The sequence below is a fragment of the Bos javanicus genome, chromosome 1 (genome assembly GCF_032452875.1).
Source record: "Bos javanicus breed banteng chromosome 1, ARS-OSU_banteng_1.0, whole genome shotgun sequence".
Lineage (NCBI taxonomy): Eukaryota > Metazoa > Chordata > Mammalia > Artiodactyla > Bovidae > Bos > Bos javanicus.
Window position 1 is genome coordinate 56,683,268 of NC_083868.1, and position 11,255 is coordinate 56,694,522.

The 11,255-nt window shown below is 38.5% G+C and overlaps 1 protein-coding gene and 1 pseudogene across 2 annotated transcripts in view; both read left to right on the top strand.

Annotated features, from left to right (window-relative positions):
• CD96 (CD96 molecule) overlaps positions 1-11,255 on the top strand; it is a 98,275-nt gene that overhangs the window by 86,154 nt on the left and 866 nt on the right. The window contains exons 11-13 of one of the 2 annotated variants that reach the window (XM_061389485.1): positions 5,613-5,678; positions 6,436-6,519; positions 9,664-9,787. In XM_061389485.1, coding sequence (XP_061245469.1) covers positions 5,613-5,678; positions 6,436-6,519; positions 9,664-9,787 — 274 coding nt within the window. The remainder of the gene's footprint in view (positions 1-5,612; positions 5,679-6,435; positions 6,520-9,663; positions 9,788-11,255) is intronic. The other variant, XM_061389492.1, reaches the window with a different exon arrangement.
• LOC133231495 (cytosolic 5'-nucleotidase 3A-like) lies at positions 406-2,608 on the top strand (annotated as a pseudogene).

Here is an 11,255-nt window from a genome sequence, read left to right on the forward strand (position 1 = left end):
TAGATTTATTCCTCTGATTTAAAATTCTCTCCTTCGTTAAAATACCATGGGGATTCCATGGATTTCTACCCTGTTAGTACACAAGCCCCACACTTCCAAAGCTTGTGAGTATCATGTTTGTTTTGTGGTCAGGAAGAGCATAAGGGTCCCATTATAGATTAAGTGATCATGGCAAGAGTGGACAGTAAGTAGCTGGTGCCCACTGCATCTGATGGAAGGGGTGATGCTGACCCAGTACCTTGAAGAAAAAGATAGGGCAGAAGACCAAGATCAGTGAGGTCTCTATGTCATAGCCTTGATTCTGTGGCTATTGCTTGCCACCCTATGCCTTTGCTCTAAGGACAAAAGTGAGGGCAGAAGTCAGAATGTCTTAAGGAAGATTGGTTACCCAGTAGAAAGTCTGTACATATAAAAATTATGCCAGAATTTTAGAGAAGTTCATGTTGCCTCAAGAACCCCAAAAGAGTAACAGAAATTATCTGTGATGTTGTCAGAAGAGGGTCTGCCAAACCAGATAATCTTGGGCTTTAATATGACACAAAATAGATCTTCCTGCAAAGGGAAAGATGCCTAACATGTCATAATATTATTGAGAACTGTAAGCTGGTTATAGATGAATGTCAAAAAATGTTATTGCAACTCAGGAAAAAGACAATACTATCAAAGTTGATCTTGTTTTTACTATAGAAGAGAAGTACCCTTTTATGGTAGAATGGTATGCTAAGTAACGTAGTCTCCTTGTCAAATAATGTTTATTTTATCAAAAGCTAAATTTAAAAGAACTGTGGAAGAAACTGATGCTATGCTGAAGGAAGGATATAAAAATTTATTTGAGAAACTCAGATTGCTGGGAGAAATATCAATAACCTCAGATATGCAGATGACACCACCCTTATGGCAGAAAGTGAAGAGGAACTCAAAAGTCTCTTGACGAAAGTGAAAGTGGAGAGTGAAAAAGTTGGCTTAAAGCTCAACATTCAGAAAATGAAGATCATGGCATCCGGTCTCACCACTTCATGGGAAATAGATGGGGAAACAGTGGAAACAGTGTCAGACTTTATTTTTCTGGGCTCCAAAATCACTACAGATGGTGACTGCAGCCATGAAATTAAAAGACACTTACTCCTTGGAAGGAAAGTTATGACCAACCTAGATAGCATATTCAAAAGCAGAGACATTACTTTGCCAACAAAGGTTCGTCTAGTCAAGGCTATGGTTTTTCCTGTGGTTATGTATGGATGTGAGAGTTGGACTGTGAAGAAGGCTGAGCGCCGAAGAATTGATGCCTTTGAACTGTGGTGTTGGAGAAGACTCTTGAGAGTCCCTCGGACTGCAAGGATATCCAACCAGTCCATTCTGAAGAAGATCAGCCCTGGGATTTCTTTGGAAGGAATGATGCTAAAGCTGAAACTCCAGGACTTTGGCCACCTCATGCAAAGAGTTGACTCATTGGAAAAGACTGTGATGCTGGGAGGGATTGGGGACAGGAGGAGAAGGGGATGACAGAGAATGAGATGGCTGGATGGCATCACTGACTCGATGGCCGTGAGTCTGGGTGAACTCCAGGAGTTGGTGATGGACAGGGAGGCCTGGCGTGCTGTGATTCATGGGGTTGCAAATAGTCGGACACAACTGAGCGATTGATCTGATCTGAACAACACAGCATCCCTATGTTCATATTTTTGGTTGATAATGGTGATGTACGAGAGGACGTTATCCATTGAGCTCATGTTTATCATCCAAATGTCAAAGTAGCATTCATTCTTAGATGTAGATGAAAATGTTCCCAAAGGACTTAAAGGAGAATTAACTTATATATTTAACAAACGAGATGATACCTTGAGAACACAGAATATTTCAATCAGTTAGAAAACAACAGTAATTTAACTCTGCTGAGAGACACCCAAGGAGACTTAAGGACGGCAGATGGAGTGTAGCCAGTGTTTAACACATCCTAAAAATGGATATCTAAATATACATTAGTTGAGCTTTTAGAAAAAGTATTCTTTAGTGAAAGATAAATCACTGGAAATGGCCAGCTCTGTCTTACTAAGGATTCTGTAAACAGGCATTCTGCAGGAAGACCTCTCTCCTGTGGAAGCAACTGATTCAAGATCTGCTATCTCTTCATCTTGCTCAAAGACTCAACTATGATATATTCTTGTTCCTGAAGTTTTTCCTTTACATTACTTATATATTGTCAGACATGTTAAATCTATCAACTGGAAACTCCTCTTTTTCACCTCTTTCAACAGTTTCCATACACAATGGAGTATTACTCAGCCATTGAAAAGAATACATTTGAATCAGTTCTAATGAGATGGATGAAACTGGAACCTATTATACAGAGTGAAGTAAGCCAGAAAGAAAAACACCAATACAGTATACTAACGCATATATATGGAATTTAGAAAGATGCTAACAATAACCCTGTGTACGAGATAGCAAAAGAGACAGTGATGTATAGATCAATCTTATGGACTCTGTGGGAGAGGGAGAGGGTGGGGAGATTTGGGAGAATGGCATTGAAACATGTACAATATCATGTATGAAACGAGTCACCAGTCCAGGTTTGATGCACGATACTGGATGCTTGGGGCTGGTGCACTGGGACGACCCAGAGGGAGGGTATGGGGAGGGAGGAGGGAGGAGGGTTCAGGATGGGGAACACAGGTATACCTGTGGTGGATTCATTTCGATATTTGGCAAAACTAATACAATATTGTAAAGTTTAAAAATAAAATAAAATAAAATAAAAAAGTTTCCACTTTTTTTTAACAGATTTTGAAAAATCTCAGACAAAATCAGAAAAATAACTCCCTAGGTTTCCAAAGTGTATTTTTTATAGCTCAATTTTTTATTTATTATTTTTAATTGAAAGATAATTTCTTTGCAGTGTTACATTCGTTTCTACCAAATGTCAACATGAATCAGCCAGAGGTTTACCCATGCCCCTTCCCGCTTAAACATCCTGTAGTTCAATTTTATTGCACATTTTTTGAGATCTTTTTATACTTGCAAAGTTTTCAGAAGGCCAAAAGGAAGTTTTATAAAATGGTCAAATAATTTACATCATTTTAAATATTGCCATTTTTGCAAGTTGGATGTATCATGCTAATGATACTAACATCTCCTGAAATTGTATTATGCTTGGTTCTTTTGTTTGGAGAAAATCAATATTGATTTTACAGAAAGGACTGGCACTCTATTTGATGAAAAAAACTATTGTTGTCCACATGTCACTGATCATTACAAGTGTTCTGTATTGACTTACTGATAATAAACATAAAATAGAAAATCTTTTTTTAAATACCCATTTCTCTCAAAGTGATAGAACTTGTTAAACCATTTGTATCTTAGCATAATTGAATTTATCATATCCTTTCTTGATAGCAGATTTTGAAGAGAAAAGAAGTAGAGGCATTGGGACTTCCTTGTGGTCCAGTGGTTAAGACTCTGCACTTCCAATGCAGGGGTGTGGGTTCATTTCCTTATCAGGGAACTAAGAGCCCACATACCGTGCATTAAAAAGTTAAAGAAAGGAAGAAATAGAGGCATCAAGCCCTAAAAGTAGGAAGTAAAGGAGATTCCATATTAAACAACAACAACAAAAAATGCTAAGGTTATTCAGAACAAACTGCCTTCTTCATAATTTTACCTAAACCCAGGCTTGGTTCCCGTTTCTTTTTAGTTGATTTTTGCTCATTGTCAATAAACTCCTAGCTTAATGGCTTAAACATTAAAACTCAGTGTTAAAAAGTACCCAGTCCGTTGTCATCTATAGATCTTAGCATTTTGTCTAGAACAAAAAGTAATCCAGATCACATGCACAGGGTCATAGAACTATATTGAAGACAAGAACCTCTCCCTGACCTCAACAAATTCAAAATAGCTATATACAAAATCAGCCTAACCTTGGGGAAAATTCCAAGTGGAGTAGCTATGACAGACTGTCCTGGGAGCAGTCCCTAGAAAGCACTGACTTACAGCTCTACTGAAAGGCCTGGTAACATGCCTTTGTCTGCACCAGCAACTGCCATTGGCAACTAGTGAGAAATCAAGAAAGGGTCAGGCCAACGGGGGTTTTAATGTTTGTTTTATTTTGTTTTGGCTTTGTCTACTTGTTTTGGTCTTGATATGTAAGAAAGCATTCAACTGAGAAAATCACATATGCCAATGTTTTAAATAAATGAGTATAATATCTTTTTACCGATTATAACCATATACTACTGTAGCTATTTTACTTTACATTACATTATAGGCATGTTATCAAATACAGACATGTAGAGACTGCCAAGAAGTGGAACTCTTCTGCCAAAGATGGAGAACTAAATAAAATGAATTGATAGGTCTATTTCAGAAGCCATATGTGCTTCTGGAATTGCTACCATCCATTTAAAGGGGAAGGTTTGCCTCTGAGTGGATCAAAAGGATTCACCCAGCAGCCAGCAAGGCCTGTAACCCACTGCTGCTGCTAAGTCACTTCAATCGTGTCTGACTCTGTGCAACCCCATAGATGGCAGCCCACCAGGCTCCCCATCCCTGGGATTCTCCAGGCAAGAACACTGGAGTGGGTTGCCATTTCCTTCTCCAATGCAGGAAAGTGAAAAGTGAAAGTGAAGTTGCTCAGTCGTGTCCAACCCTCAGCGACCCCGTGAACTGCGGCCTTCCAGGCTCCTCCGTCCATGGGATTTTCCAGGCAAGAGTACCGGAGAGGGGTGCCATTGCCTTCTCTGCTGTAACCCAGGGGTCTCATAATTCACTATAGATATGGTTCAGTTTTCATACTCAAACAAGAATGTCATCTTACCCACAAGTACAAATTATTTTGTTCACTCTTGCAAGTTTCACCAAGGTCTTCAAAGTCCTGTTGGCATCTTCTCTTGACTGAGGCCACCATAACACACGTAGGCTTTCCTTCTCTCTCATTCTTTTAGTTTATCTATGGGACAGACATAGCACACTTTCTGTGGCTGGAGAAACTGCTCCTAGTGTTTTCCCTCCCTTTCTTTTTCCTGCTTTAAATGGCTATAATCATAAAACTTCCCTATGGTTCAGATGAACCTATTTGCAAGTCAGGGATAGATACCAGACATAGGGAATGGATGTGTGGACATGGGGATGGGGGGTGGGGTGAACTGGGATATTGAGATTAGTGTATGTTCACTGCCATGTGTAAATCAGATAGCTACATACAAAATCAGCCTAACCTTGGGGAACCTGCTATGCAGAGCAGAGAGCTCAGCTTGGTGCTCTGTGGTGACCTGGATAGTTGGGATGAGGAATGGAGTGGGAGGGAGATCAAAGAGGGAGGAAATATATAGCTGATTCACTATATAGCTGATTCACATATAGCTGATTCACTTCGTTGTACAGCAGAAAATAATACAACACTGTAGAGCAACTATATTACAATTTTAAAACAAAAAACAAAACCTTCCTTATTAGACACATCTTCAGCTCTCACTTTATTTTGGGACATTCTGAGGTGTGCTGCAGAGTACTTTGATGATATTACTTGAAATGTTCATTAATATCCCTTTTTCATAATAATTAGACTCAATTGAAGGTCAAGAAGAGACAATAAATTTTCTAATATCTTCTTCCTTTAGCAGCTCCATGGATGCCCAGTGAAACAAACAGTTCGCCCTCCTCGGGTGCAGGTTCAACACTTCCTGGTGAGCACTTAGAGGAGGGTCTTGAGGGTCAGGGAAGGTATTAGTCGGCTTTATTTGGGAAGAGTTGGAAAAGAACTGATACAAAGCCAATCTCAGGTATTTAAAAGTGCGTCTTGATGGAAATGACAGTGAAGATGAAAATGACAGTGAATGAAGGCAAAATTCTTCTCAGTCACTCAGAAAAGTTAGTCAGAGATAAAGTCATAGATTTGCCTCTATTTTATTTCAAGATGCATTTTGGGACCAAATAAATCCATTAAAATGCATTTTAAGCTTTAATTTTCCATTGTAAAATGGAATGATTTGTTGACACGGATTTGTCTACCCAAATGTTGCACAGGAATTTTTAATAACCTTGTCAAACACATTAGAATGGGGAGACCTCTAATAACCTGGGGCACTAGAGATAAACCTCTTATCTCCATGACCCCAGCTTCAGACCTTATCCCATAATCATTTTCTCCTGGAGATTCTTTAGCAGATATTATTTTACTGTATGTGCTGTATTGTTTCTCTTTTTTTTCTTTAAATCCATAGGAAGCTTCACTCCTTTGGTAACTATTAGATCCTAGGATACTAACCTTGCGTAAATTGGTCCTTAATAAACTTTACATATAATATTAGTATTTTAGGAGCATTTGAGCCATTCAGATGAGCTCTTTCTAATAGCAAGTGAAGTCCAATCATCATTTTACAACTTTTGACCAGATGGAAATGGTCCTTGGGATTACTTAAGATATTCCCTCTGTATCCCTAGGTGACATCTTCACTACCACAACCAGAGCATCTTCAGAAGTTCCCACAACTGCCAATGTATCTACTAAAAATAATCACATCACTGGTGAGTCATTTGCCATTTTTAAAAATTTTATGTTTTATTTGCTCTACAAATATTTATTGCATGCCTATCATTTGTCAGGCATTGTGACAGCTGTTGAATATTGAAAACACTGGCTTCCTGAAGAGTATAATCTATTATAGAGGATACACAGTAAATAAATAATCATGCAATTAAATTTATTTGTGACAAATCCTATGATATAGTGCAAGACGTTGTCAGAGTCTAACAGAAAGATCTGATTGTAATTGGGGAACTAGAAAGGATTCTCTGGGGATGTATTTAAAATAAAATCTGGAATGAGTAGGAATTAGCCAGGTGAAAAGTACTGAGAGATATTTCAGCTTTATGAAAGTATAGTCAGATGGTTGGAACAAAGAGTATTCCTATAATTCAACGAATAAAAGTTTGTCAATGCTAAATATAATCCTTGTTTTTTATCATAAGAGGTCAAGGTTTGCAATAAAGTTATGACCCTCCCAATGCAGATCTTGATTGTAAATTCAAGGCATAATCAACTCTTTATATTCACTTAACTGGTGAACTCTACCTGGGGATTCAGTTTATTTCATATTGAAGTTCATATAACCCTCAGTCACTGGTGCATCATCCATCCTGCACACAGCATGGCAGTGGAGCTACAAACTGACATCCTACCAACATCTTTAACTATTGGTGCCCTAAAGAACTACCTATGACTTCCCTGGTGGCTCAGTGGAAGAATCCACCTGACAGTGCAGGAGACACAGGTTCCATTCCTAGTCAATATCCCACACGCCACAGAGCAACACAGCCTGTGAACCACAATTAGCTGAGCCTGTGCTCTAGAGCTGGGGAGTCGCAACTACTGATTCCCCATAGTGGAATCACCCACGTGCTGCAAGTACTGCAGCCTGCAAGCCCTAGAGTCTGTGCTCTGCAGCAAGAGGAGCCACTACAGTGAGAAGCCTGCACACCGCAACGAAGAGGAGCCCACGCTCTTTGCAACTAGAGAAAAAAGCCTGTGCGGCAACCAAGACCCAGCGCAGCCAAAATAAATAAATAAAATTATTTAAAAAGGAAAAGAACTACATACTTGAAGAATTGGGGCAAATTGGAGCTCTGCTTTTCCACCAGGACATTGCTGAAGCCAATGGCCTCATTTTCTATATTTGGCTGGGAGAAAATTAGTAAGCATTGATAGAAGATCTATCTAAAACCTGTTGTTCTTTCATTTCTCAGAAACTTTGGAGGTAAAATGTTATAGTCTACCATATTGCCAGTGTAGAATAAGTAAGTCTTGATTTCACTGAAACAGAATTGTGTGTAGTCCTAAATTGATTTCCTGTGTAATTGTTTCTTTTGTGATCGTGATACTCTAGTACTTGGAACTACTGAGAACTCTAGCCCCTGTGCATCAGCGAGCCACAGGGTTACTTAGTATAGGACTGTGTGAGCTTCCAGGGTACCGTCAGCATCTGCCTGACAAAACTAAAGTAACACGAGCACCAGGAAGACCTCCAATCCCTGGATATGTGTTGTAAGAGGAAAAATCTTCAGCGCTGGTGATCAGTGTTATGACAGAATCGTATGGCTGCCGCCCAAACTATGTAAAATATAAAAAAGATGTGGTAACAAATATTTTAAATCCAGATTTTTTGGCTTGTGTGTGTTTTATTTTTTTGAGACTTCACTTAATGAAAAGCAGTGTAATAAATCTGAAGCAATCAAATGAATTTTAAAAGTCTACACGTGGTTTATAATCTATTTAAAATAATGAAAATATTCTTTTATTAATAATAAAAAAAGCAAAAATGTGCTTTTGCCCAAATGATTTCTGTAATCTGAAGAGCTAAAGATCTATCTATAATGTATAAGGAATTTCACTGTAGTGTTATTAGAAATAAGAAAAGCTGGAAACAATTTAACCATCCAACATTAAGGCCTATTAAATAACCTACAGTAGATCCACACACTGGGGAACCATCCGGTCATTTAATCAAATGAGGTAAACTTCTATGCACTTCTGTGAAAAACATTCCAAGATTTTTGTTTGAGAAAGAAACCAAGAACAGAGCAGTATGTACAGTATGCCCCCATTTGTAATATGAAAGGATACATATTCACGGTACCTATATTTGCTTATATTTGCATTAAAAACTTCTGATAGGAATTAACTATTAAATAGTTCACATAATTGACTATTAAAAGTTATAACCTCTAGTGTGGGTAGCTGGCATTTGAAGAATTAAGGATACTTCCTTTTCACTGTAGTTTATATTTCTGTACTGTTTGAATTTTTAACATGAGCATAAAACACTTTTTAAAAGGAAAAAATTAAGTAACTATACAATTATAAACATTCCCTTTCATTTTCTGCCAGGCAGAACCAGACAATCTTATTTCCTAAGAGAGTTTATTTACTTAATTTTTCCTTCATGTTACAGAAAAAGTAAGACAGTCCAGAATATTGTATTTATATTGCCTCTGGCCTTCTCAGCTTCGTACTTTCAGACCTTTAGAGTGTTATAATGCCTTTTACTTTTTATTCCTCCTCCTAACACATTAATATTTCGTAAAGCATTTTAATGACTCCTTAAAGAAAAAGAATTTAAAGATAGACCAGTATTTCACACATAAAACTTTTACTTTACTGGAGTGAATTTGGAAAACAAATTTACAGATTAGCAGTTTTATGTGTTCATTCTTTTTTAAATTTTTTATTTTATATCAGAGTAGAGCCAATTAACAATGTGATAGTTTCAGGTGGACTGAAAAGGGATTCAGCCATACATTCAGCCATACCACACAGGTGTCCACTCTCCCCCAAACTCCTTTCCTCTTATAAATCACATTTCATTGGCCACCCTGTGCCAGGAATTGTCCAGGGCCTTGAGAAAGTGAAAGAAAAGAAAAGATTAGGTCTGGAACATTCTAACAAGAAAGGCATTCATGTAAAAAAAAAAAAAAAAAGAAATGCAATTGTATAAGTGCAAAAATGATATGAGAACAAGTCATAGAAATGATCCCAGAGCACGACTGTGATCAATGAACACACCATGGCCCTTGGAAATGCATGTTGCAGGTAAGCAAACTAATTCAATTCATCCTGCTTCCCAGTTGCCAAACTTTGGCATTAAAGTTCATCTCTCTTTATGCCCTTTTCAGGTACTGTGATCAGTAAGCCCAAAGATGGAATGTCCTGGCCGGTGATTGTGGCAGCTTTGCTCCTCTCCTGTTTCGTATTGTTTGGTCTTGGAGTGAGAAAATGGTGTCAGTATCAAAAAGAAATGTGAGTACAGTATGGAGACATGCAGGAGCAGTTACTTTTTTCAGCAGAAAATATTCACTCAACACTTTAAATATCATTCCTAGATAGTAGTGTTTCTCTCCTATGTAACTGAGGAAATAAGGCTTAGAGAAGCTCAGAGAGGCTGCCCAGCTTCCCCAGTACCACACAGTTGGAATGAGATGCACTTCAGACTTGGTGCCCCTCTACCTGTTCAGACTGAAGCACTCACTGGACGGAACATCAGTGGGCATGAAATGAGAATGGAGGCTCCCATCACCTCAAAACTGAAACTGATTTTTCTTTTTAATCTTCATTATTCTTTTCATTTTCATGCATCTCTGAAGTGCCCGGGCCCAGGTGAGCCTAGATACTGAAGTGTGAAATTGAGTAAGAAAGGTAATTTTAAGAAATTTCCAGCTGCTTTTCAGCAAAATGGGCTTTTACTGCCCTTATCCTTTCTCCCCATGGGGAAAAGAAAGCAGTCTTTTTGTTTTATTGAAATGGTTTCCAGAACTCTCCTCCCTCCACTGAGAAGTCTGAAATGGCGTGGAAGGTTAAGGCTCACTTTTCTGACTTGGCTGTTTTGGATCGGTCTGGTTCAGGCCATGCTTAGAGGAGATCTTTAGAATACACAAAGTTGATCCTCCACATATCTTACTACTGCTGTCTCAGATAATATTGACTGTGTGGCCTGCCTTCTACTTAGTGTATCCTTGAAGACTCTAGCCACGTGCAGGGGATGTTTCGTGGTGAATAAAACACCAAACCACGAATCAGAAATTCTGGACTTTTGTCCAGGTACTACACTTTGGCCACCATGTGACCTTAAGAAATTCCTAATTCCCCAGAAAAAAACAGAATTGCAAATTTCTTAGAATGCTATCCACTTTTTAATATATATTGTCACCACTAACGCACCAGAAAACCAGGTAATAGGTGTTGGGGATTTTTATATTAAAATGAGAAAACGGGAATCTGAAAATCTGAATTGATTTTTTTGTTGTTGTTCTATATTCAAATGTCTGTGTTATATAGAGATGAAAAACAACCCCCCTCTGTTTTTCTCAGTCTCTCTCCTTCTCTCTCCCGCTAAGGAAAAATTAAGGTACTGTGGATTGATAGATAAGGGGTAGAGGTTTTTGAGTCTGCCCACAAATATGCCTCTATTTCCTGATAGCAAGAGAGCTGGAGCATTTGTACAGCTAAATCCCACACTCACCTTATGCTTATGTACTTTAGACAAAGAGATGAATTGTGCAAACATAGACCAGTACTTTCTTTATACAGAGATGACTCTAAGAGTGTTCCCTGATACAAACAGAAAGGATGCGGGTGCCATCCATCAACTCAGGGACTCAGGCAAGTTCATTTCCCACCCCCAACCTTCCCCCTGGTTCACACACAATGAGTGTGTGGTGAGGGCTGGGGGTAAGGTTAGCAAAGGGACTCAGAAAAACTGCCATCTTTG